Here is a 26771-nt window from a genome sequence, read left to right as displayed (position 1 = left end):
TATCACTGCTCCCAGTGGTTTCACTTAGATTATCAGTCAGCCATTAAATGGGTCAGACTGAGAACCAAAAATGGGGATGTAAAGATTTAGCCAGTCTTTGTGAAAACAGTGCTCTCTGCTTCTCTGTCTTCAGTTTGCAGCTAGGAAGTGGTATGGTATAATTAAATCATTATACCGTGCCTTGAAACAGACTTTGTAGCTGTTTTTATTTTCAGAAATTGCAGCAGCTCTCTGGGAAGGGTTAAGTCCAACAAGAGCTCTGCAGTTTCTACCTGCTGTGAGCTCTGATTGCAAATCAGGGAGAGAAATCTTCATCATTGTTTCCCAGTCATGGTCAGAGAATTGCTTAGATTTTCCACTGCAAACCAGATCCCTGTAGTGCAGAGCATTGCTAATGAAGGATGGGCTTGGTCTGGATCCTTGGATGACAGTGTTTCATTGTCATTGTGCTGGGGCAATACTGGGGGCCAGTATCTGCAGAGAAGTGCTCTGAAGGAGGAAATCACCATTAAATTATCATAATTCATGTGATTAGTTATTTGCACAGTCATTAAAATGCCAGATCTAATCTATCATTCCAGGAGAACAGCAGACCTTTCCCATAACCTGATCTATTAAAGGCTGTGTGGAAAAGTATTTTCAGGAGCTTGTTTTTCTTCCTCTGCAGCTCCCATGATTGCTATAATTGTTATTATTTACTATTTTTATTATTGCAATAGCATTTTTATCATAGTCCTCTTTCCACATGTTTTAGGACAACAATAGAACAGTGTTTCTCTGGAATTTACAGTATGAAGCATCTACAGTCACCTTTGAGTTTCTGGGCCGATTTATATTTTCTGTATCAAGATGAACTCTTTGTAATCTTCATTTAATTTTTATACTCACTAATGTATTTTAAACTACAGCTCCAATAATATTTCTTAAATTACCTGTGGAGCAAATTTTCACACTGCTTTATGAAGCATATATTGTAACCTTCTAAGGTTAAAGCTGAAATAATCATCTGTATTAGTGATTAGATAAAGAGTTAAATACCCCAAGAGGTAATAAACCTCATTAACATTATCTGCTGGAGCCAGGCAGTTATTTGCTTTCCAGTATAATGCTGGATAGCTGGACACAGCATTACTGCTTTCTGTAATCACTGCAGATCACAAACAAAGGGAGAGGTTTTTTTTTTTTAATTCTGAGCTTCTCTTTGCCTTTTGAATATTCAGTTGTTTGTCAGAAAATATTAAAACCTTGAAAATTCATTTTCAAGCTCTTTTTTAATTTTCTTCAGTAGTTCATGTTTTTACAAGGTTATTTTTTCACCAAGGCTGGATAACAACACAGTCTGATTCAGGGATGAAATCAGGTCTCCCTTTAATGATTTCAGCAGCAAGAGCACCAAGTCCATTTGTGTGCCACTGGCTGATTTGGTTTTCTTTCCCATCTTCCTTTGCAATTTGGCAGCTGAAAAATGTAGAGAAGCTCAAACTATGCTTGTCTTTAAATAAAAGTAAGCCATATTTCTGCAAATAGTTTCAGCCTTTAGGAGCCTCTGTGTTCACTAGTAGTGAAGCTGTCTTCTGCAAGATTTCTGACTTCATGAAGTTGTTTTTGTTGCATACATCAATTTCTGCACTTGAATCAATTTTATGAGAATATCTGATATCACACTTGATATTTAGGGTGGGAATTAATATGTATTCAAAATCTTTCTATAAGAAACAATGATGCTGGTGTGGCCCTTCATATAAGTGAAAGAAGAAGCAAAAGTGTCACATAATCATAGAGAGGCTTAAAAAGTGAGGTTTAATGAACCAAATAATCTTCTAATACAATGATGCCTGGGAGATATCACATCAATTCCACCAGCAGAGCAGAGCAGTGGTGCTGGATATCCTGCTGTAGCTCAGGATCCAGTTTAGCTGATGTGCTGGGTCACTGAAGTGTCTGAGTGATGGATTTGGTGTCTCCCTGCAGGTGGAGGCCGAGCTGATCGATAAGCTGGACAGCCTGGTGTCTGAAGGAAAAGGTGATGAGAACTACAGGGAACTCTTCAGCCTGCTGTAAGCTCTGCCAGTTCATGCTCTCGTGTTGTGCAGGGCCCCTGCAAGAGGCAGGCACTGGCCTGGGCAGGCACAGATCTTTGGGGAGGGCAGGCAGGGGCTGCCTGGCTGCCATGGAATGGCTCAGTGAGGTAGTGCTGCAGTAATACAGACACCTAAATTCTTCTTTGTCTTCTCCCTGTGACAGCTAATAAAAGGCTGCACAGGTTATCATCCCCCTATCAAAAATTCATTTGCTGGAGGAGCCAGGGCCCTTCTCTTTCCATAGCAGTGAGTGAGATCCTGGGCTCAGGAGTGTTTAGAGAGACACTGTACTATCTACAAAGGAGATTTTCCTCAGCATTTTCCTTTCTTTCCTCCTATTTTTGAAGGCCATGTTATGGTTGGTTCAACTGTTGCCAGTTGCTTCCTCCAGAGTCCATTGTGACACTTCCTTTGACATCAACAATTCACACTCAGAAGGATAAAGTTGAAGATTTCATGTCTGACTTCACACTTTACCTTTGATTACTGATCTGTCTCCAAATTTAATTTTGAGTGTTCCTATTTTATTTCAGAAGGAATTATTTCAAACTCTTGACAGTCCAGAGCAGTTAACCCAAGTTTTTTAGTACTCTAGTGAGCCAGAGAGATCATTAGCAGAATTTTAGCCATATATTCCAATTTTACGTGGCCCCCAATAACACACTGGCTGTCTGAGGCATAAACCTTTGTTTTGCTGGAATCAATAATTCTGTTTCTGAATTTGCAATTGTAAACTCATTCATTTCAAGCTAGATAAGCCTACCCATTCCATGTGCTTATCCTCAGGAAGTATGGAAATGTATTCAGTTTGGATTTGTGTATATTCAGTCTTGGGAAGTGTTGGATCTTATGTGTACAGATAAAGTAAGTCTATTTCAGGGATAAAGGAAAGGAAATATCTATTCTTTTTTTTATTCACATGGCAAGAGGAATAGTGTGCCTTTGCTCCACCTGAAGACATTCATTACCTGAAATGTTAAAAATTCAAGGGCTGTAGCTTTTTACTCATTTTTAGGTGGTAGTGATTGGATGCATTACCAAGAAACACAGGAATTCCAGCAACCAGTTAGTTTATATCTCCCACCAAGTTGTCTGAGAACAATATGAGGAAACATAAAATTTGTGGAAAAAATTCCACAAATTAGTAAATGCTGTGTGAAAAAACAGTTGGCCCTGAATTTTACTGTCTCAGTTACACTGCTGTAAAGGGAATTGGCTCCCTCAGCTGCAAATCATCCCATACTGAAGAGTTTGCCTCTTTGGAGGATGTGATACCCAACAGAATTTCTTTCCTAGAAGTGGCAGATTCTTTGACTGGAAATCCAGTTTCAGGGAAAGTGGCATGTAAATTTGCTTTCTTTCTTCACTTTATAAACACAATGTTCATTGTTCTTATTCCAGCCTTCTCCCTTCACACCTGTGTGAGATGGGTGCTCACTGTACTGTCTGTGCTAGGCAGGAGCAGATTGCTGTTATTTCCAGTTTAAATACAATGTGAATCAGGGTTGGTTGGTTGTGATTAGAGATGAAAATTTATGGAGGGATGAGCAAAGAAGAAATATTTCCAGTAGGTTTGGACTCCTTTTCAGTTTCCAACTGCTGGTAGTGGTATTTAAGCTGCAGGTAATAATGTGGGAATCAAGTATTGCCATGAGTGTTGTTCTTTTTCATATCTGTTAAATGGCAGTGTGAGGATATTTTCCCTTCTCCTGTCAGTTCTGTAATTTCCTTGTCTTTACTTCATGCTGCCTGGAGTAGAACCCAACTCTTTGGGCCTTATCCCAGGTAAGATGCTAACTCTTCTGGAATTTGTTGTATGAGGGAGAAACCAAGTTGTCTGCATCAGTCTGCATGCCCTGTACCATTTCCCTGGAAGGCTCAGCTGCTGTCTTTCCATCTCCAAACAGTTTGCTGGAGAAGATTGAGCAGGAGACTTGGCGGGAGACTGGGATCTCCTTTGTCACATCTGTCACTCGGCTCATGGAGCGTCTGCTCGACTACAGGTACCTGGCACCAGCAAGGACTTGCTCTAAGTGTGGGAAGTTTGTCAAGACATGCTACCAAATTCCTACAGGGAAGGTTTTTATTGACTGTCAAGCTGCATACATGCAAGCCAACCCATCACTGCTGGGTCCTGAGCAACCATTCCAGATCCTCGTCTCATTCTTGCATGCTTGTTCCTGATAATTTTGCACTGAGGTTTATTCAGGTTGCTAAAACATTAATTCCTTCTATCACTGAAATGATCTCACCTAATTCAGCCAAATAGATTTTAAATGCAAGAGTGATCCCCAAAGCCTCAAGATGTGCTGAATGCCTCATCCAGGCCTGCAGGGCTGGAGACCTTCCATCTGGGAACTCTGACACATCAGCTGGTGGCTCATGAGCAAGATTTCACCATTTAAATTAGGCAGCCTTCCTTTAGTTTTAAACTGAAGTTTGCAGGACTGGTGTGTCAATGCAGCTGAGCTTTGACTTAGTTAGAAGGAAATATTTTAACTTGAGATTTATATATACACACACACTCAGAGGGTTTTTTTTTTTTTAATAATAGACAATTTGAACCTATATAGAACTGCCCCAGATATTTCTATCTTTAGCCTACTGACAGGAGTTCAAATAGTTTTTTCTTCTGCTGCTGCTCATTAGAGGTGAAACCCTCTGACTAGGCTGGGTGTTCTGCAGTCCCAAATCCTTTTCTGTGCTTTTTAGTTTGCTCTTTTTGTTATCCCTACCACCTTGATCCAATCTCCTGGTTTTTTTCTGGCAACAACTGCTCTACAACAACTGTGCATAACCAGGTACTGGAGACACATTTAAAGGGAGTCTAGGGAAGCTGCTTGGGGTTTTTTGGGGGGCAAGGTGGGGGTTGTTGTGTGTTTTTGGTTTCTGTTTTTTGTTTTTTAATGATAAACAGCTGCCAGAAGGCAGCTTTAACACAGGTACACATTTCCATGCTTAATTGAGAAGCACATTCAAGTTTTTAATTGATTTTCAGTCTGCAGCTGATTTGTCATTCCCAGAACGGGGAACTGGAATGTGGCATTGGAATTTAGAAATACACAGACATTTCTTAGAGTCCAGCTGCCAGTCAGTAGCTGTAGTGGTTCTCAAGATGATTTACTGTGTCACTGCTTTAAACATTTAGTCTCTTGTATCATTGGAATTGAAATAATTTCTAAAATATTCCAGAAACCAAAGATAAATTTTGTGATTTAACTTACCTATGCAGAAGTTCTAGTCTAAATCCCTCAGCTTGTATCCTTGTGTGCCACACCACGCTGCAGAGCTGCATTTATGGAAGTGAACCCATTGACTAGGACTAAATGTTTACATCTGGATAAATAAGAGTTTATACTTTCATAATAGGTCTTGCATTTGGATTATTTTTGACACTGTACCTGATTTTTGTGCAGATTCATGAGAGAAAGGAAGGAACAGTCATTTCAGGGACTCGTTCACAGATGCAAAAGTTGTAAGGGGACACTCAGTTCTCACATCATCTAAGCCCTAATATGGAAATTTTTCTTAGAGGAACTTTATCAAATTAAGTATATGATTATGTTTGTTTCAACACTGCTCTGCTTTCTTAGGGACTGTATGAAAGGAGATGAAACAGAAAATAAGAAGATTGGCTGCACTGTTAACCTAATGGTAAAAGTGTTTCCTTCATCTCTTTGTGATACTGTGCAATCTCAGTAATTGAAACTGGGATGGGAAAGGCTGGGACAGGAATCTGTGTCAGGCAAGTGTAGCTTCAGAATCCAAACCCTGGGATGGCAGAAGGAAATGAAGAGGATTGTGAGGATCCTCTGGAGGCCTCTGATCCAACTCGCTGCTTTATGCAGGGCCAGACAGGTCAGGCTCCTCAGGGCTGTGTCCAGCTGAGTTCTGTGTCCCTGTGACACAGGTTCTACAACTTCTCTCACCTCTTCTTTCAGCTTTTGACTACCTTCATTTGGAAAAAAAAATCATGCCACAATAAAATTAGTGGGTTAGATCAGTGTGAGTGTGAAAAGAATGAATACTTTTCTTTCCCACTAAGAATGTGTTCTCTTTTCAATAACTTTTCACATCCACAGATAGTGCTGAGTGCTTGAATGGAGAGTCTCAAGAGTAACAAGTCTGTTTTTTCTTTCACAGAATTTCTACAAATCTGAAATTAACAAGGAAGAGATGTACATCCGCTACATCCACAAGCTGTGTGACATGCACCTGCAGGCTGAGAACTACACAGGTGAGAGGGGCATTCCACGGAGTCTGCTTGAACTCCTTGTGACATTTTTAACTTTCCCAATGTTATATAATGTCTGGCTCATTCTTTTGGAAAGAATTGGCATGAATCAGTTATGGCACTTGGGAAGGCAAGAGGCTGAGGCCCAGCTCCTTTCCTCAAGTTAAATACTGTCTGTTTATGCCTGCACAACCACATCAATATTGAATTACACTTCAAATGTTACATTAAAGTGTTCTTTGAAGAAGATGGATTAAAAAAAATTCACAACAGTGGAATGAAACTTAAAGGAGGATTAGCAAAAGCACCATTGTATTATCACTTGTCATATTTCCTTGCCTTGCAGTGCTGAGGGAGCACTGGAACGTGTGTGGACTCTAATGCTGTGTTGTCCAAGCTCTGTTTACAGCTGCAGGCCCCAAATCTAGTTACAGATCTGAACATCTGGCTGTGCATTTAAATCAACTAGCTGGTGAAAAGAAATTTGACAGATTTGTACCCAAAAATCATGTGCTGCTATTTTAAGTATTTGACTAATTTAATGGTCCCCTAAGAGTTGAGATTTTTTTCACAAACTGTAAGTCAGAAATCACAGACTGTGTCAGAAGCAGGTCTGTGACCTTTAATATTGGCTGTGTCTATCTGCTGTCATTGATTCAGTGTTCCATAACTGCCTTTCCTCCAGAGGCTGCATTCACTCTGCTTTTGTACTGTGAGTTGCTTCAGTGGGAGGACAGACCTCTGAGAGAGTTCCTGCATTACCCATCTCAGTCAGAGTGGCAACGTAAGGAAGGTCTGTGCCGTAAGATTATCCATTACTTCAACAAAGGGAAGGTATGCCAACTTCTTCTCTCTTCCAGCAGCTTCCTTCCCTTTTCCTGACTGACTTAGGGCTTGCAAGCCATCATCTCAGCCCAGTAGTCTGGAAGTAAATTTGTATCAAAAGGGTTTATAATGTGACAAATTGGCTCTCTGGACAAAAAAAAAAAAAAAAGATATGAGGAAAGGTATTTCATTATGTAGGGCATTTAGAATGGGTTAGGGAGGCCAACAGGACAAACACCAAAACATTTTTAAACCTTTAAACCAAGCCTTGGATCAGCTGATGTGGCAGAGTGCTTGTTCCTCAGCTTTTGGGGGTGGGATTGCATTTTGTAGCTATCCATGCAAACTGCTGTGCTATGACTCACTTGAGAACTTGTTTTCTGCTTAACCTACACATGGAAATGGCAGGCAAATGCTATAGGGGTCTCTTTATTGAAAAATATTTAAGTTCTTTCAGTGTCACTTATTTTAAAGTGATTTTCAATTAAAGTGCAGTTCCATCCACTGCACAAGAAGAAAATCAATCCATTTCAATTTCATATATTGAGTATGAGTTTTCTACAGTTAATTATATTTTTTTTCAATTACTGCAGAAGTAGATGTTTTAGTCCCTTGTGTCATGGTGTTTTGGGAACATTTCAGAGGTGAACCTTAAAAGTGACATCATCTGTTGGAATATTTTCCATTTTTTCCCTTCTCTAGGAAAATTCCTACAGCTTATGTTCTTGGGAGATAACATCTGTATGTGTGCCTCAGGGTTGATTTTGCCCATGATGGCAATGACAGTGGCATTAAATACAAATGTGAGTTGGTTCTTATGGGGCTGCCATTCCAGATAATTCATTCCCAGTCCTGGTAACAGGAGTTGCATATGGCAGAAACATTTTCTAAAGAACCTGCAAAAGGAAGTCAGATGCCTATGTGAAGGAAGAAATGGCCCATTTATGAGGAAGTGATTTAGATTTTGTTTTATGATAACACTGCATATGGTTCTCTCATTTCAGAAATTTTCAGGGATTTTCAGACTGCACTTAAAAAATAAATAACTGGCTTGTGTAAATATTGTAGTACTGTCCTGTCTGACTAGACAAAGATGATAGAGGCACTATGGAAAGCAAGTGAGCTTCTATTTCTGACAACAACAGGGAATCCATATAGACAGTGAAGTAGAGTAAAAACTGACTGATGTAATTAGGCTATAAAACTCCTAACAGATTATAGAGTGTTAACCTCTTGAGATTTTCTCCCCACTGGATGTTTTTGGAGTTACTTGATTTGTGTTTTAATCCTGCTTTATTACAAATGGTAGCTGAATGATTAAATAATCCACTTAAGCAGTGTGTATGTCACTCAGACTATGGAGCTGAAAGATGCTGAGAAGCCAAAGCCTCCTTTTCAGCACTCCTGTTGTGTGACAGGGAGCAGCTCAGGGAATGGAAGAAACCTGCTTCCCTCTACTTGTGTCTGACAGCTTCTTTCTGCACTATCCTGAGATGGTCCCTCCTCAGGTTTTACAGAGCAGGATTTTATTGTTATTGTCCTTCATTTCTCATGCTGCTCCTGGCCTCTTCCACCAAGTAAAGGGTGTCAAGGCACAGTGTAAAGGCTGTAAAAAGTCTGCATTTGTTTATAGGAGAATTTTCTCAGGACAGGAATGGGAGGAAAACTGCCCACAAGGGTGTCTTGTGACATGCCAGTGGCACAACCTGTGGCAGGCCTGGGCTGCTGCAGTGGGTGCAGAACTGACTCCCACCCTCAGCAGCGTCAGCAGCAGCCCTGTGCTGGGAAGGAACGTGGTGTTCCAAAGCCCTTTTAGCCTTCACTGGTCATGTGCCTCCTCCTGCTGATTTCTGCTATGCTGTGAATTGGTTTGGGGCTCAGCTGGCAGTGTGTGCAAGTACATAACTTAAATTGAAGATATTTTTAACCCTCAGTTACGATTTTGACTGTTAAAAGTTCTCTAGTTGAAGACATCTGTGAATGGAACAGTTTGAAGCTGACTGATCATGTTTCTGCACAGCAATACTCAAATTCTACTCAGCCCTTTTGTGTCCAGTTCACTGAGGATTTATTACCTGCCAATTCTGAGCAGCTCCCACCATGGCACTGCAGGGTCTGCTCTCCCTAGTGCAGCCAAGTGCACACAGAGACCCAGAGCAGCGTTCCCAAAGCACTTGGGTTTTCATCGTGTGCTCCATACACAACACTGGAAATCATTTCTCTTGTGTGCCCTCATGGGAATCATTTCCAACAGAAATCTGCACACTGGGATGTGAGTAAATAAAGGCTGGCATTCAGAAGGGATGATTGTCTCTACCTGAGCCCTCTCATGTGCAGTCAGCTGAGAGTTGCTGGTGCCATAGGAGAAAGCTGCAATAAGTGCCCTGTAAATGTGGCTTTCAAGTAATACACAACATGCAAACACATCACAGTCAGCAAAACAGGAAGCACTAATGAGGAAAATTACCAGTGGAGACATCAGGAAGTTATTTGAAGAGGGAAGTGGCACTTGGATGTCACATGGAATTACATATTAATTATCTGTACTGTGAAGATGAATCTTGTTAGCATCACAGATTTTAAAACTGAAGCTCCAGTGACTTGGATATCTATTCATTCCTTTTCCTTTCAAATATCTACAAACCATTTTCTCTTTAGGAAGTTACCTGTATGTTGTTTTTCTTCACTTCTTTATCTCATCTTGTATCTGCAGAATACTCAGGTAGCACAGCTGAATTTCTTGGTGTGGAAACTGAAACAAAGAGAGAGCCTGAGTTAGGATGACAGGAATGGTATCAAGGTACATGCAGAAGAGTTAGTATATAGAGAAATCAGATCTGGTTGCATGTTGTTAATTTAATTGACATCAGGAAAGGAGCATGAAAAGGTTACATCACTCAGGTCACCTGGAGGGAAAACAGCTGGTGAGATTTCTGCTTCTGTCCAAAGAGAGATTAGAGAGTTAGGTAGGCTTTAGTCACAGCATCCCATCTGGAAGTAAGACTGCTCACACTCTCTGTGGGAAAAAAAGCCATTTATTCCTGGCTAGATGCTTTAGAAGTGAACACAGATCAGCTGAGGATTGAAAATCTATGTATCTCTGTAAAGAATGTGCTACAACCATAAACATGCAGTGGTCTTTGAGTTTGCAAATACAAACACTTAACTGGCTATGGTTGATCTCAGTTCAGTGGATCAGTTTGTGTGTCATGGATTTTGACAACTCACAGCAAAAATCCTGTTAATTTGAGATCACAAATACCTCACTAATATTCAGAGTAGTCAAGAAACTGATCTTTCAGTTCCTTTCCTGTTGTGTCTATTGCTTTGATCTAAATAAATCTCAGGCCTCCCATTCTCCCAAACTACAAATACTATTGGAATATCCAAATTGATTCTGGTACAATGTTTTATTTAGCAAGTGTTTATTGAAGCTTTTGTAATTAAATGAAGCTAAAGAGCTGTAGTAAGGAGAAGACACTACAATGTGGGCTTAAAGGGAAACACTGTCAACTGCCTAATAAATGAAATGAAACAGCAGAGATTCACTTTATGTGAAGGTACATGTAACCAGGAAAACTGTTTCCATATAAAGTGCTAATATTTTACATAATTGCTGTTAATGACTGTTTCCAAGAATTTACAATATCGCTATTAATATTCTTAAAACTTAAGGTGATAGTCTAACTCACACATCAATTTTGTTTCCACTGCAGCAGGGTCCCATGTAAAACAACTGGCAAATTAGCCCAGTAATGCATAATAAAACTTAATGCAGTAAAGGTTCACCTGAGACCTTGGTGCTCTAAATCCTTTACCATAAGCATGGTAAGAAACAGCCACTCCCCTAAAAGGCTGCCAGTGTGTGCAGGTAAAATGTGATGGAAGAGGAGATTTCAGTGTAAAATGAGCTCTCCAAAAAGCCACTTGAGGTAACAGGAGAGTCCTTCTCTCAGTGTGGGTGTGCCCTAAGTGGGTCTGTGTCCCTCCTGACCTCTGGGATGATGAGTATGGTGTGCTAGGAGAAATCCATTGTGTGGGACTGGGAGCTGACGAAAAGAGTGTGGCTTTCTGAATATGGATATTGATTCACTGCAGTAATGCAGGTCACTTCTGAGGATGTTTTGTGCATTGGAGTGTTCCCACTGCCTGACAGTTTGTGCTTTCAGTGGGAAGGAGCAGCCTGGGGAGGGGAGCACTTGCTGGAGAGCCCAGCCTTAACTCTGTACTCCAGGGAGTTCTAGTGCAGGAAGCAAAGGAGCTGTTGGGGGTGGGCTGAAGCGGTGTCTAGCACAAAGAAAAATTGTTAGTTTTATTATCTTTCTCCAGATAAGTTCCCAGTCTCATAAATGAACTGTCAGAACAAGCAGTATGTGTGTGTAATTTCCACGGAACATATGCCTCTGTTCCCGTCTTTTAGAAGGAATTGATCTGCTATTTAATGGAAATGGTTTCACCACATTGCATTTTCCCATCTAATCTCTGCCATTTCATACCAAATGAGTTCCCAGAGCTGAGTTTCCATATTGCTCTCAGCTGAGCTGGCAGCAGCATTGCGTTTGCTGTGAGTGTGATTTGCTTTGGCCCCGCAGAGCTGGGAGTTCGGCATCCCGCTGTGCCGAGAGCTGGCCATCCAGTACGAGAGCCTCTACGACTACCAGAGCCTCAGCTGGATCCGGGTGAGTGGCAGCACCTTCCCTCCCTGCACACTGCTCCCTCATCACCCAGAGCATCCTGAATGTGAATATGGCCACATTCCTTATAGAGCTCCGTGCATTCACTGACACTCCTGTTGATTCAATTGATGACTTTGTAGGTGCACTGAAATAATTCCAGAGTCTGGTAGCAGTAAAATCCTGTGAGCACATGAAGGCAGCACACACACAGAGGAGCTGGGCTTGCTATTACAATGGCATATTTACATCTAATTTTTTTGTTAAAATATCCTATTTTTTAATACATATTTCATTATAATGCTAAAAGAATCAAGGACAGCTTGTGCCTCAGTGAGGTAAGATGAATGAGAGAATGAAGAAGAGAAATGTTTATGGCATTCATACCAGTTTACAGGGATCTGGTCCTCTGGTACAACCAAACACATTTGCAGCATCATGCTTTAATCAGAAAAAGCTGAAGTTCCTGTTGTTATTTAAAAACTTTCTGAATGTGAAAATAGTTCATCTCCTCCTGTCCCCTGGGGTAGCATATAGATATCCAAATTTGAGATTTATGCTGCATGGATACACGCAGTGGTTTAAATTCTCTTTCTAAAAAGTCCAGTTTATTTTTATCTGAAGACACTTGTCTAACAAGGTCTGATAAACTGCACTTCTGAAGAATCTGTTTTCTCCAAAGTGGCCCCAAAGAGAGCACAGGACCAGCTTGGCTGTGCACTCTCTGTGCCATTCACATCACCACCACATTCCTTGATGCTTCCTGCACTGACTTTGGGACCTTCTCCTTCCTAGAAAGCTTGTGGGAATGACCACAAACCAGGATGCAATATTGCAAGTTAGGGTTCCTTGCAGTGGAAGCAATGGTGTCAAACTGGCTCTTCTCCTTCAAGAGCCACCTTTTGCTACAGTGAAATTCCTGTGAGCCTTTCAACTGAGTTCAGTTTACCAAAAGGTCTGGAAATCCCACTCTTCGTCTTTGTTGGCACAATTCCACAAAACTGCTTGTTGGAACTAGAAAAACCTCCTTTTCCTCTTTGCAACCACCTTTTTCTTCCATGTTAAACCTTCTGGTGCACAGAGCTGTAGATTTAATTTTGTTTTATCCTTTTTCATGCCCCTCAACTCAATTAAGGCAAACCCAATTAGATGTAATTTTCCAGGCAGTGGTATGGATTTTGATCTGTAGGAGAGAATAGGACACTGTGAGCCAGGCAACGTGGATCTTAATCTCAGCTTTGCCATTAATTCTGCAATGCAAAGAAAATTACATGCAAGACCTGTTTAATTTAAAATAAGATAAACCAGGAAAAATTAATATGTCATCTTCCAAAATGTAAAATGAGTATGGTGATATTCTAGTCTGTTCCACCATGTAGACCACTTTAATGAATAATTTTTATCTTTAAGAGAATTTTGGTCTTTTCATAAAAAATCACGGGGTAAAAGAGTAATGTGATATTTTTATGAGTGTTGAGATGTTAATGTTTTAAGTGCAGCATTAAGGGTCTGATAGCAGCTATCTCTTTCCTCCACAGAAAATGGAAGCTACCTATTATGATAATATCATGGAACAGCAGCGCTTAGAACCGGAGTTTTTCAGAGTTGGTTTTTATGGTCGAAAGTTCCCATTTTTCCTGCGGGTAAGCCAAACTTATACGTGATGTGACAAAGTGACCAGGCTCACAGAAGCTGTTAAGGGTTTGTTTTTTTGTTTTGGAGATATGATGTCTACTATTCAGCATATTTTTTTTATGCCTGCACAAATAAAAACAGTTTTCTGGCTGAACTGAAGGACACGGTCCACTGGGAATGTTCTTGGGAACAGAGATCAGAAATTTGACTCATGCCACTGTGAATTTTTGATGATCTGCAGATGCAGCACAATTGCCTCTATATTAAGCAAAATGCTGTATTGCAGCAATGTTGGGTCATTACAACTAATTTTCATCATCTCAAATTATCACACTTTAAAAAAAGTCTCACTTGACAGAATTCTAATCCCAGCCTGATGACTCTTATGCTATGTACAAGTGAAAATTTCCTCTTCAACAAAAGCCAAACAGCTTCTTTGGACACGTCCTCACTTGGAGCTCATTGTCTGCTGGTGTACCAATCCATTTAAAAAGTGAAATTTTCTTCTTTTCCTAATGAGGAATCAAACTTTAAATGAGTATTTGTTTATAAAATGTCTTGTTGCTAGTTTAGAGCAAGGAAGGAATATAATCTGACAAGTGCTCCAAGAGCTGCCTGCAAATTGATGGCAGATGCCATTGAATGTGACAGGAAAAGGTAACTGGAAGCTTTCAAGGACTGGAGGTGCTCTTATACTCCCCTCTGATTATGAAGTTGTTTGTTTTTGTTTTTAACAAGGATTTCAACACTGGGGTTTAATTATAGTCTTTCAATAGAAACACAGGCAGGGGTAATAAAGGCAAGTTGAAATTAGTCAAGGAGAAGAAATACCAGTGCATAAAGGGTGATGGTTTCATGTTATTTAAAGGTGAGCAGTGCCAGAATCAGAGAATCACAGAATCATTTAGGTTGGAAAAGACCTCTGAGAGCATCGATCCAACCTTTGACCAATCACCACCTTGTCAACCAGACCATGGCACCAAGTGCTATGTCCAGTTGTTTCTTGAACACCTCCAGGGATGGTGACTTCATCAGCCCCTCCCAACGCCTGACAACCCTTTGCACAAAGAAGTTCTTCCCGATGTCCAGCCTGAATGTCCCCTGATGCACCTTGGGGCAGTTTCTTCTCCTCCTCCTATCCCTTGTTCCCTGGGAGCAGAGCCTGATCCCCACCTGGCTACGTCAGGGAGTTGTAGAGGGTGAGAAGGATCCCCCTGAGCCTCCTTTTCTGCAGTCTGAGCCCCTCCTCCCCCAGCTGCTCCTCACAGAATTTAGAATGCAGCAGCCTGTGTAGAAGATCCTGCAGAGGAATCCAAAGAAAGGATGGGTGCTGCAGTGCGAACCCAGAGCTGCCCCATGAAGATCTCCAGAGAAAAGTGACAATTCCTGGGTTTTATATCTAACAACAGATATATCAGCGAGCGAGTGACAACACAGTCATCCTGGCACACAAACATTCCTAACACCTGAAGTACTGTCAGGGACTGGAGCTTATCTAAAAAGATAAGGATCTTGTGGATCCTCTCTTTTACCTGGGATCCTGCATGGCCAAGGTATTTGGTGTTGCCTGAGCTCCCTGTGCTCAGCCCTGACTCTTTGCAAAGTGCTGTAACAACGTGGATCCTTGGCTGGAGAAATTACCAGCGAGCACGAGCGTACATAATTATAATCCTTGTTAATTCTGCAATTATATTTGGTAGCAGTACTTCTGATAGCAGATTACTAATGTAGCAATCTCATTAAAAGTCATCCTCCTCCTTTCTCTCCCTAATGATCCATACAGCACACACATTGTGGAGCACAGACTAAGCCCATTAGCAGTCACATCAGCATGGATCACACTGTAAAGAGATTGGAAGCAGCTATTCTAGAGAAGAAAAAGATTTACATGGATTTAAAATCTTCAAATGGGTATGGGAGTGATTTAAAGTGATCAAATAACTTCAAGCCCTTTTCTCATGTATTTTTCTGTATATATTGCTGTACAGCTTAAGACAGAAAATAAACACTTCTTTCTGTATTGATTTTGATTTTTTTTGACAAAAAATATTTGATTTTTTTGTCTGGAAAAGTCATTGTTCATGTTTCTATGAATTCTGCATTTATTTCTAGCTTTTCTACATAAGTAAATTTAAATTAAAACTGTCCATAGCTACCAGAAGTTCAAGTAAGGCTTGACAAGCCATGTTTTGAGACCTTGTGCTGGCATCTGTCTGAAGTCTTATTAAATTTAGCTTTGAGGTATTTTCAGGGCATTATTTTTAGAATCACAATAACTTTATTTATAGGCTTACAGTTTTCTAGATTGCTGCAATCAAAAGCTAAAACAGAGGAAGCAATAAGTGTCAGGAAGAGATTCACCTTCAAACATGGGCTCACTCCAAATTTAATAATAGCTGCAAAGTTTGAGCATTACGGACTGAACTGTCAAGATTCATCATGTGATTCTTCTCCCAGTCCATTGGTTGCTGTGACTGATGCATACAAAGTGACACATGTCACAGCCAGAACAGGAGATCCTTTCCACAAAGTTGAAATGCAAAGCCAAAGATAACTGAACTCCTTGGCTGTGTTTTATGATCTGGTTTTGCTACTTTCCCTTCGATTTTGCTACCAAGATCAAGAACTGCTTGGCCACATCCTTTTTCCAGAGCAATTAAAAACACATTCTTGAATATACTGCAACCTCTAAATTCAAGAAATAAAAGGCAGTTCTTGTTTATTAAATTTTTAATTGTTTTATGAAGGTGAAAAGCCTCCCTGTTCTTCTAGTTTTTATGACAGTTTAAACTACCAAAATGAGAGAATTTGCCTGCTTTGATTGGTCTTGCACTAGGAGATATTAATACTGATGAAAATTGTGTTTTGTGAGGGTTAAGACACTGGAATACAATCTTCCTGACACTGAGGAATTTAGAAATCCTGTATTGTGCTGTTTGGAGTTAAGAGATAGCTCAAAAAGCATCCAAGAACTCTGCACAAGTGGTTTAATGCCTCAAGAGTCATCTAAATGCAGCTTTCCATTATTAGCAGAAATGAAATTTTGTTCATCAAGAGGAAAGTGCTTTTAGGGCTGAAGGGGAATTTGTTAAGTGGCTATTTGAGAATTGTTGGTAAAGCTTTTCTGTATTACTGTACTATTGACAGGGGAGTTCCTGAGCATGTATTGTTCATCACCATCAGGGCTGGGTTGTATGGCTGTGATAATACAGCAGTGATTAAACAGTGATTTTTGGGAATAGTTTGTTGCAACTTCTTTCCAAGGAGAACTGATAAAATGATAAACACATATCTGCCTCTGTTCTGTCAGAACCTCAGGACTTTTATCCATCTGGTATAAAGAGTATTTGACAGCAGCTTTCCCAGCACAGAACAGTCAAGCTGGTGACTTAAGTTTTAGTTGATACGTTTCAATATAGCCCAATTAAAAATAGTGCCTTTTCTGAAAAGCAGGTAAGGGACCACAAGACTGAATGCTGGGTGTGGCTGAATCAGAAGCAGTGTGCTGTTCAGAGATCAGTGGAATAGTCTCCTCATTCATCACTTCTTCATGAAATACATTATAAAGAAAAAGGAAGGGATAAAATACATCTACTCTTACATTAGCATAATGCCACTGTCATTTATCTTTGGTTTTGAAGTAACATTTAAAGTGAGACAGAAGTCACTAGAATTTAACTTGCTTCTAAGGACACTAATTTATGCTTGTCCTTCTTGCAGAACAAAGAATACGTGTGTCGGGGCCACGACTATGAGAGGCTGGAAGCCTTCCAGCAGAGGATGCTGAGCGAGTTCCCCCAGGCCATCGCCATGCAGCACCCAAACCACCCCGACGACTCCATATTGCAGTGTGATGCCCAGTGTATCCTTCTGTGAAAGGGCAAACTCCCCCTGAGCTGGGGCACAGCACAGAGGGAGAGCTGCATACGGACAAAACCAGACCCTGTCTGCAGCAGACATTAACTGGTTTGTTATGGGATGTAGTGTTGGAGAAAGCAGTGAATTTTTATTTGGGGAGTAGCACAGGTCATGCTCCATGTAGAAGGGAAAGGGCTGTGCTCGGTCATAGCCATGTTCCAATGATTTACCAACAGCACTGACATCACACACAGTGTGTGTCCTTAGGAGTATTCCTGATACCTTCTCTGGGCCAATATTTTGTTGGGAACAGATGCTAGTTCTAAAGCGCTATTTTCCATTCTGCTTATTTTTCTTACATCAGTATTTTACTTTTTTGCAATTTCCCTTTCTTTAAAACTGTTGAACTTTTTTATACCCAAACTTTTGAATCTCATTCTTCTCACTGGTCACCTGTACAATGCTCAGTGCATTTAAGGACTGAACCACATCACATTTAAGGGGACTGCAGGGACTTTGGAGAGCTTAGTCACGGAACCTGCACTATTTGGCTTCTGAGAGAATAGCATGGATACTGTGCAGGATTTAAACCGTAATGTCACTGTCAGCAAATGGAGCCTCCTGTGTGGGTTGCTGTTTCCTATTTGTCTTTGCTAACACATGGATAAAGCTTTCTTTGACTGCACAATTTCCAGATTTGCAGATCTATGCAGTGACTCCCATCCCAGACAATATAGACGTGCTGCAAATGGACCGTGTCCCCGATCGCATCAAGAGCTTTTACCGCGTCAACAACATCCGCAAGTTCCGCTACGACAGACCCTTCCACAAGGGCCCCAAGGACAAGGAGAACGAGTTTAAGGTACAAGTAGCAAATAAGCTGTGCTTAAGTGTTCATTTCTTCAAGGTGAATACTGTCTTCTTATTTTATGCTGATAGAGCCTTTTAGGTAATCCTGATTTGATAGCCAAAGATACTACAGTAACTCAAATAATAGGTAAAGCCCATGGTCTGATTGAATATTGTTGAGTTCTGACCTGCTTAAAGCATTGTCCAGTTTAAAGGTGAGTTTAGTGCCCAGAGACACTTTGGCTGGATTTTTTTTTCTTATTGACACATAGGTCTACAATGTCTTTTTGGGTCCCATGACACAACTGGTGATTGGACAAGTTTTAAAAATTAATAGAAATGCTGAATGTGTTGTTTCAAGCATACTGAATTCCTGGTTTGTTGTTTAAGTGACTTTCAGGAAGACTTTCTACAGAAGTAATGCTTGAGAGGTTAATGCATTCTTTTCTGAGCCTTGCCCCCTTTGCACTTGTAGTAAGAGTACAGAGGATGTGGTTGTGATTCACTGTTCCTCACAGCCTCAATTACTCCTTGCAGAGCTTGTGGATTGAACGCACCACTCTGACCCTGACTCACAGTTTGCCTGGGATCTCTCGCTGGTTTGAAGTGGAGAGAAGAGAACTGGTAACATTCATAATTCCTGTAATTGAGGGTCAAAATGATGAGTTACTGAGGACGTGGCATAGGCAGCTTAAAACTTGTTGGGCTGAAATCTTGCTGTTTAAAATGGTGTTTACCAAGAGTTAAATGCATCCTTTTTCTACCACTTCATCTAAATAATGGCTGAATGTAACCAGGGGAATTGTATTAACTAATAATATAATGGAGACAGTGCCAAAAGGATGGAATAATTGCATTACTGCCATGTCTTCAGTATATAGAAAGACATCTATTATTGCTACTGAGTGACCTGAAATCCAGCACTGCCAACAGTGGAGTTTGTTAACGTAGCTAATTTTCTACAAAGCAGTAAAAGCGAAGGGAGCTCACTGAACAATCCTGGAGTAGCATTTTATTACAAGGAAGATAATAAATCTCAGTGAAGTGTCCACAGAATTAAAGTATATTTTATTGCCTTTGAGGTTGAAGTAAGTCCTTTGGAAAATGCCATTCAAGTGGTTGAGAACAAAAACCAGGAGCTGAGGACACTGATAAGCCAGTACCAGCATAAACAAATGCATGGCAACATTAATCTTCTCAGCATGTGTCTGAACGGAGTGATTGATGCCGCCGTTAACGGGGGAATTGCGCGGTACCAGGAGGTGAGCCAGGCTCTGCTTCTCATTGAGCATCACCCTTCCTCAGTTGTATTTGCATTTCTGTTTCAATTACAGTATGGCTTAATAAGATAAGGAATTCTCATGTGCATTATCTAAAGATGAGGTTATACCCCCTACTTGGTTATTCTGCATCGGTGCTTGCATAGCCACATGCAAGGAGGCTCCAGGGATGGAGCTGGGATCTCACATGGAAATAGGTACAGGTAACAGCAGGGCTTCTCAAAGATGACACTTGGCTTATCTGGAAATCCTCACTTGGCAGGTAAAACAGTGAAGCAGCTTTTTTAATACTGCTTGTATTATAAATTCATTTTGCGATAGAGGCTGTGGGACTGGTGGTAACTTTAGGTCTGGAATCAGGAAAAACCACTAATTCATGGGCTAATTTCAGACTCACTGTAGAACTAAAATGATGTTAAATACAATATGTTATCCAGCATCATCTCTGGCAAGCTGTTACTTAAACTGAGCATTGCAAAAGGTAGGTTTAGGGTAAAACACTGAAAAATTGCAGCAGTGGTTCAGGGGTTTGGGATGTGTTTCGCAACGGAGCCATGGAGAGAAGGCTCTTCAGGCTTTACATTAGTCGCCAATTTACTCACTAAATTCCTTTAGCTTTAGGCAGTTATGTCAAGGAAACTATAAAATTCAAATAACTGGAAGATACAAGGCTTAGTGGTATTGCTCATCACTGTCACAGGGGGAAACTTGGTCAGAGTCATGATTCAACAGAATCGTTTCAGCTGCCAAGCCCATTTCCTCTGCATCCCAGAGTACTAAAAACCAATAAAATTAAGCTCTGCTGTTATCCTTAATATATTTTTTGTTTTCCAAAGATTTTTGGACCTTTTCCTTTCATCCTTTGACTCCAAGTTATGATGAAACACCTTCCCATAAGCAAAAGGTACTTTTTTTTTCCTCTTCCTGCAGGCCTTTTTTGATAAGGATTATATCACAAAGCACCCCGGAGACGCAGAGAAGATCACCCAGCTCAAGGAACTCATGCAGGAACAGGTACTATTTTTCAGGTGCAGAAGAACATTGTTACATTGTCTGGATTCATCAGCAGTCCGTCTAAACGTCATATCCAACTGATTCATTGAGAAGCAAAAGATTTTTGGTACGGGAGATCTAAATACATTCAAACAAAAAACAAGAGGGAAGTGGGCAAGGCAATTATGATAAGTCACTCACATTATGGGATGTGAGGAAGCTCAGCTTAAAGTACATTAATTTTGTTTGCTACATTTATTATCCAACAGACATCTTGCTGCATTTCAAGCCTGCCATTCATTTTTGGCATTTTGAACTATGTCTTCCTAGCAAATTTCAAAGATAATCAGAGGCAGGACAGGTCAGGCTTGAGATTAAAGTGGCAGAGTCACATATGAAAACTTAATGCCTATTTATATTATCTGCAGTTTTATTTTTCCATAGTGTCTCCTTGAAACATCTTGGTAGATAAAGCTGCAGGATGCTTTGATGGGAATGAAATCAGATAATCACCTCCCTCTTAACTGAAAGTTTGGAATGATATGCCCAATTAAACAATGTGCCCAAATCTGAATAGAGCTACTAGGCTTGTTCTTCAACAAATCACTGAATTGCATTTCAGATTCCCCATCTGTAAAATAATGCTTATCTCCCATCAATCCTCAGGAGATGTTTGAAGATTAATTAGTTATTGTTTGTACAGACTTTGGATCATGTAGGGAATTATGTACATCTTAAGCCTCCTATCATTGCTGTTTTCTTTCATCTGAGATATTATATAATCTCATTCAATCATTAATATTATATGTTTGACCTTTGAAAAAGTGACCTTTAGAAGTAACTAATGAGGAACAGGAGGAGTGACTGTGTGTGCCACACTGCTGCTGTTCGTCTCAATTATCAGAAACATCAGAAACTCCTTTTAGAAATCTCTGCTGGCAGCTCAGACCCTGTCCCTGGCACTGGGAGGAGTTTTTGTTGCAGGGCATTATCTGTGTGAGGGCTTAATGCTGTTCACTCTGCAGAGAGAATCTAACTGGTTTTTTGGTGTTTTTTTTTTTTTTTTGCTGTTATCTCCTAAGAAAAGCAATGCAACATGACACAAATGTACTTGTCTCACACTTAAATACTTGTTGGAGTGGTATGAACTTGCCAGGACTCCAAGGCTTGCTTAATTAGCAGCAGTCTTATAATGGACAGTGGCATATTCCTTGCACATTGCCAGAACTGCAGGGCAGACTTCTGTTCTCTCTCTTAGACACAATTTATTTGGGTTTCTGATTGCATTTTCTTTTTCCAGGTCCATGTCCTAGGAGTGGGTCTGGCAGTCCATGAGAAATTTGTACACCCCGAAATGCGTCCCCTGCATAAGAAACTGATAGATCAGTTCCAGATGATGCGATCCAGTCTGTACCATGTAAGCCAACAGTCACTCTTCCAGTTTTGAATAATATGATTAAACATCTGTCAGTTGTAGTAAGGTTCACAAAAGATCTGGGCTGATACAGCATTGATTGAACCTACTGGACTGCCAAATTACCGATGGAATTCTTGATTTTTGTGCAAGAAGGCAGTTTTAGAAAATATGTTAACCTGGCCTTTCAGCAAGAATTGTTAATATTTGTATGTTCTTTGTCATATCACGGAGCAATTGTAAAGCCTAATTTTCAGCTGCTATTTCACATAACAGAAAATTATGTAAGGCAGAGGAAGATTACCAGGAGGTGCTGAATGTTCTCTTCAAAAGTCCCATAACTGGAAGTAGTATGAATGAAGAAAACTTGCATTTCTCCATGAGTGACTTAGCTGGAGTGTGTTTGCTCTGCAGGAGCTGCCTGGTTTGGATAAGCTGAGCCCAGCCTGTTCTGGCTCCAGCACCCCCCGCAGCAACGTGCTGGTGTCACACGGCCCCATGAGCCCAGAGAGCATCAAGCTGGTGCACAGACACAGGTAAGCCCTTCCCTCTTCCCAAACACCCAGGGGCTCTGCACGCTGTTCCACCAAGGCTCCAGGATCCAAGGAGTGTTAGCAGTACTGCAGGAGGGGCAGCAGGAGTTCAGGCAGCAGTGCCTTTTGTCTTCACTCAGTGCTAATTATTGAAGTTGGACAATTGGAATAAGAAGTTGAGAAATCCAACTTGCAGCAAATGCTGAACACCTCCAGGTGTGACTCCATCACTTTACTTACTGTAGAGGCAGAAACACAAATCTGCCACTCAGTTCTCCAGACTCAATCTGACTTTGAAGGTCCCAACCTGTCCTACTTCTGTTGCACCAACAGCAAATAACTGGGTCCTTATCTACCATAAAATTGTATGGCTCGTTTTAGAACTCAACTCAATATGTACCCATTTTGAAGGATCAAAATTGTTAACATCATTATTTTTATAATTCTGACTAAATCAGAAGCCAAATACAAGAAAGGCTGTCATGGTGTTTTGATCAGTACATCAAAAAATGACCCTGTGGTGCTTTTTCAAACTGAACGTCCACATATTAAATCTAAGATAATGACAGAGCATAAAAATTGGCATTACAAGGACAAAATAGACTTTTTATATCCAGCCAACATTGCTTATTTGAAAATGCTAATTGCTCTTCTGTGTTTATTTTTGTTATTGGGTCACTATATTTTAGCTGGTTTTAAAGGCTGGCATAAAAAGCTGTGGAAAGTTGGTCCATGAATCCAGGATGGTGACATTCTTTATGCTAGTGCTGAGTAGCTTATAGTGCTCCCATGGCTTAGCAGTTGATAAACAGTATCTGGGTGATAACTTTTTTTTCCTCAAAATACCTCCCTTCAAAAAAGCGTTTTTAGGACAATCTAGGGAAATGCTGTAGTGTACAGTGTATTTGTGTGTGTGGTTCAGAGTGGCAAAGAAAAGTTCATTCCCTGAGGGAGATCAGGGTACAGCCTGCACACCAGCTGGGCTGTACTAATTTACTGTCAGCTTCAAAATTGCCTTCAACTGTAATGCTGAGGCCCAATGCATGCAATAAGGAAAACTGGATTTTGACCTGTGTGTCTTGTGCTTGGGTTCCTTTGGAATGTTTTTTTAAGCTGCTCCCACTCATCTTAGCATTAAAAGTGTGAGTGGTTTCAGTATGTTCTGTTATAAACAAAACAAATATGCACCCAAGGTCATAAGGTGACATTATGCTGGGTTGGGGTTCTGAAATTCAACATCCTACATACTATTCTGTTTTGTCTGTAATCTTCTTGTCACCTCTTTCATATTTACCCACATCTATGGATTTGTTTGAGCTTATTTGGCCTTTTCAAAAGTGTTTGACATCTAGAGGTAACCTAAAGCAGGTAACTGCAGGTACTTACTAGTTTGGAAAAAAATCAGGCTTCCCAAAGAGGTTTAAAAAATAATTATTCCCTTGCACTGTCTGTTTTCTTCCAGCCCACTGAACATGCTTGGTTCAGTCCGACACTCCTCATCCTCTCTGTCGTCACACACCTCCAGTGAAACAGGAAACCTGGTTATCCTGACAGACAGCTCTGTGGGGGAGACTGCTGAGGATATGTACCACATGCAGGTACAGCTCCAGCACAGCCAGAGCAATGGCTGGGAACAGCATAGAACACGTTCCTGAGGGTTTTGCTTAGGAGCAGTACACTTTACCTGTGCCCGTGCTTGGATCTGTCTATGTTTTTTTCAAAGAACTGGATAGGTAGAATCTAAAATCGTTGAAGAAATATGACAGTACCTCACTAGATTAACTTCAGGAAGAGATCTCCTATGTTTGTACAGTGACTGCAGTCCAAGGTCACCCTGCTGCTTTCAGAAAGTGAGATTTTTGTCCCATTTTGTTTAGCTGCCCTGTTGAACATGAGCAGTTAGTGCTGCTCTTGGTTTGGGGAGGTGGAACAAGTCCCATAGTCCTGAGTGCAGGTTAGCAGTGGCCTGCACTGAAGCTGGGCAGAGGCTGCCCTGGCCCATCTGAGACAGGTAAATCCCTAAGGCACTGATGTGCTCAGGTCTCTCTTGATGATTTCTCTGCCTCCTGCACTTGTTTATCCTAAGCCCAGGTACCAAGGCTCAGTCACCAATGTCTCTGTTTTATTCTCATCCCAGGCTAGTCCTTCCACCTCCAGCCTGAGCTCCACTCACTCGGCCCCATCGCAGATGATTAACTCTGCCCCTTCCAGCGCTCGAGGTAAGCATGGACAGGCCCTGCTGGGGGGCACCTGCAGGTGTTCCCTAAAGCTGGGAACCTTGCTCACTCACAGGTGAAACACCACCTACATTGACATGTAACACTGTTTCTCTTTTGGACATGTAAATATCTCTTCAATACTTTTTCTTTACAAATGGTTTAATTCCCCATTTAAGCTTTTTTCATCCATATATCAAATGTATTTCTAATACAAGCTGGTTTCAGGCGGTTGAATTTCATAATGATTTCCATTGTTCCACCACAAAATTGTGGCAGGCAGTCTGGGGGAAAACAAGAATAGTCCTCAGTATAGTACTTAAAAGAGAGATCATGAAGACAAAGGCAAAGAAATAATTTTACAAGCTTAAAGATATTATGACAAAAAAGGACTTGAGGCAGTTTAGCAGAAACATGTGTATACTGAAGTTGATGTATAGGATGAATGCTGAAAGATAGGAATTTTAAATAATGGAGATAAAGAAGGGCTTCCCTGCTGGGAAATTCTTGAAGAAAGGAAAAATATAAAAGCAAACTCTGGGGGTACTCATATTGCCTTTGTGTTACAGTAGCTGGTCTTGATATTGCTAATTATTTTCTTCCCCAGCTGAAGCAAAACTACTCCGTGTGATCTCCTGACTTTCTCAACTTCTCTTCAAGGTTTTTGGTTTTTTCCTCTCATTTTGGATTCTCAGTTGCAGGTTCTACACCTCTTTTCACAGGCATCTGAAGAAGGTGTCCAGGATATAGTCAGAGATAAAGGCTGATATTTAAATCTTACCCCTTTTCCCATACAGGGGAATTCTGTGTCTCCTAATGGAGAGGGAATATGGAGAAGAGCCCTTTCTCTCAAGCAGTCTTGGGGCTTTTTTGCTCCATCTGCCAGTAAAATCCTAAGTGACTGGCTGTTGTTATGACACAGATGCAGCAAGGTGATTTAATCGAGGGATCAGATCAGAGGGAGTAGAAAGGTGAGAAGTGAACATCTTGAAATAAAGGCAAATAGCTGCACTAATTACCAAGGGCTGGAAGGAAAATCATGACAAACAGTCACCTGGTGAAACTGGAATAACAGGAGAGGGAAGATGGAACTGAGGAGAGGGCTATCATGTCAGGAAGAGGTCCCTAAGTGGATGTGCCTCAGCTGGCATGTGAATCTTTGGGGGGATCTGAAGGCCTTGGTGCTGTACTGTTTCACGCTGTTTTCCACTTTGGAAGTCCAGTGACAGGCTCACAGTGACAGGCTCACAGTGACAGGCTGTGACAGTCTGTGACAGTCTTCCTGAGCCTGATGACTGCAAAGCATCACCAGCTTCCCTCTTTACGGTATTATTCACTGTTGCTTAGAAACCAACGTGATGAATGCTCCAAAGGCTCTGGGCTGCTGGGTGAGCCAACAGCACCTCCCAGGGATGGGACCCAGACAGATTTCCAGTGGGAAACAGTAAGAGAAGTAATGAGTTTGGAAAGTATTTATATAGCCTGTGATACAATGTTTCTTCTCTGCTGTTCTGTTCACTTCTAAATCAGGTGAGCACAGCATTCAGACATTACCCACTCGTGGGATTTCACTTCTAGTAAGGTCTCAGATGCAATCTGTGTTTCCCAGTGTGCCAGTCACTGTCCTGGTTATTACAACACTGCTGTTGGAAATGGAGCTCTTCCTAATGAGAAAAAGCCTTTACACTTAAATTCCACTATGGTAATGCAGCTGTGTTCTTCTCCTTGGTGATTCTTCCTTTTGTTTTGTTTTTTAACTGGGTGAATTTGATGCTTGTGAAAATGAGACCAGTTTTACTGGCTGGAGCAAGGTACTTCACAGACATGACATGCAGCTCTACCAATGCACCTCTATCCTTTTTTATTTTTTTTTTCCTTTTTTTTTGGTATTTATTTATATTCTTTTTAATTTAGCGCTGGTGAAAGGTGCTGGATTGACACCCCTGGAGGCTGAAGCCCTCTATTTCCCCACAGAGCAGATACAGCATGGGCGGCAGCTGTGCAAGTTCCCCCACGCTGCCCCCCCCCATGTGCCTCATCTCTGTCCTGGAGGGACCACCTCTAGAGGTGAGAGCATAGCTCAGTCTCCATGACCCATCCAACCCCTGGCCTTTCTGCTGAGACTGCCACCAAAGCTACGAGAGTCACGATGCTGCAGCTGAACACTGCTCAGATGAGAA

General features: G+C 41.0%; 1 protein-coding gene across 13 annotated transcripts in view; it reads left to right on the top strand.

Annotated features, from left to right (window-relative positions):
- The window catches only part of DOCK3 (dedicator of cytokinesis 3), a 186717-nt gene that overhangs the window by 146003 nt on the left and 13943 nt on the right, over positions 1–26771 (top strand). For 6 of the 13 annotated variants that reach the window (XM_063164495.1, XM_063164492.1, XM_063164496.1 and 3 more), the window contains 18 exons: positions 1972–2057; positions 3840–3866; positions 3989–4084; positions 5675–5735; positions 6225–6318; positions 7001–7149; positions 11733–11819; positions 13352–13456; positions 17169–17310; positions 18002–18168; positions 18693–18779; positions 19238–19417; positions 20366–20449; positions 21729–21845; positions 22257–22378; positions 23838–23973; positions 24513–24594; positions 26506–26658. In XM_063164495.1, coding sequence (XP_063020565.1) covers positions 1972–2057; positions 3840–3866; positions 3989–4084; positions 5675–5735; positions 6225–6318; positions 7001–7149; positions 11733–11819; positions 13352–13456; positions 17169–17310; positions 18002–18168; positions 18693–18779; positions 19238–19417; positions 20366–20449; positions 21729–21845; positions 22257–22378; positions 23838–23973; positions 24513–24594; positions 26506–26658 — 1975 coding nt within the window. The remainder of the gene's footprint in view (positions 1–1971; positions 2058–3839; positions 3867–3988; positions 4085–5674; positions 5736–6224; positions 6319–7000; positions 7150–11732; positions 11820–13351; positions 13457–17168; positions 17311–18001; positions 18169–18692; positions 18780–19237; positions 19418–20365; positions 20450–21728; positions 21846–22256; positions 22379–23837; positions 23974–24512; positions 24595–26505; positions 26659–26771) is intronic. The other 7 variants (XM_063164503.1, XM_063164500.1, XM_063164502.1 and 4 more) reach the window with 3 other exon arrangements.

Source organism: Melospiza melodia, chromosome 10 (genome assembly GCF_035770615.1).
Source record: "Melospiza melodia melodia isolate bMelMel2 chromosome 10, bMelMel2.pri, whole genome shotgun sequence".
In the NCBI taxonomy this organism is placed as follows: Eukaryota; Metazoa; Chordata; class Aves; order Passeriformes; family Passerellidae; genus Melospiza; species Melospiza melodia.
This window is presented reverse-complemented; position numbering and strand designations above follow the sequence as displayed.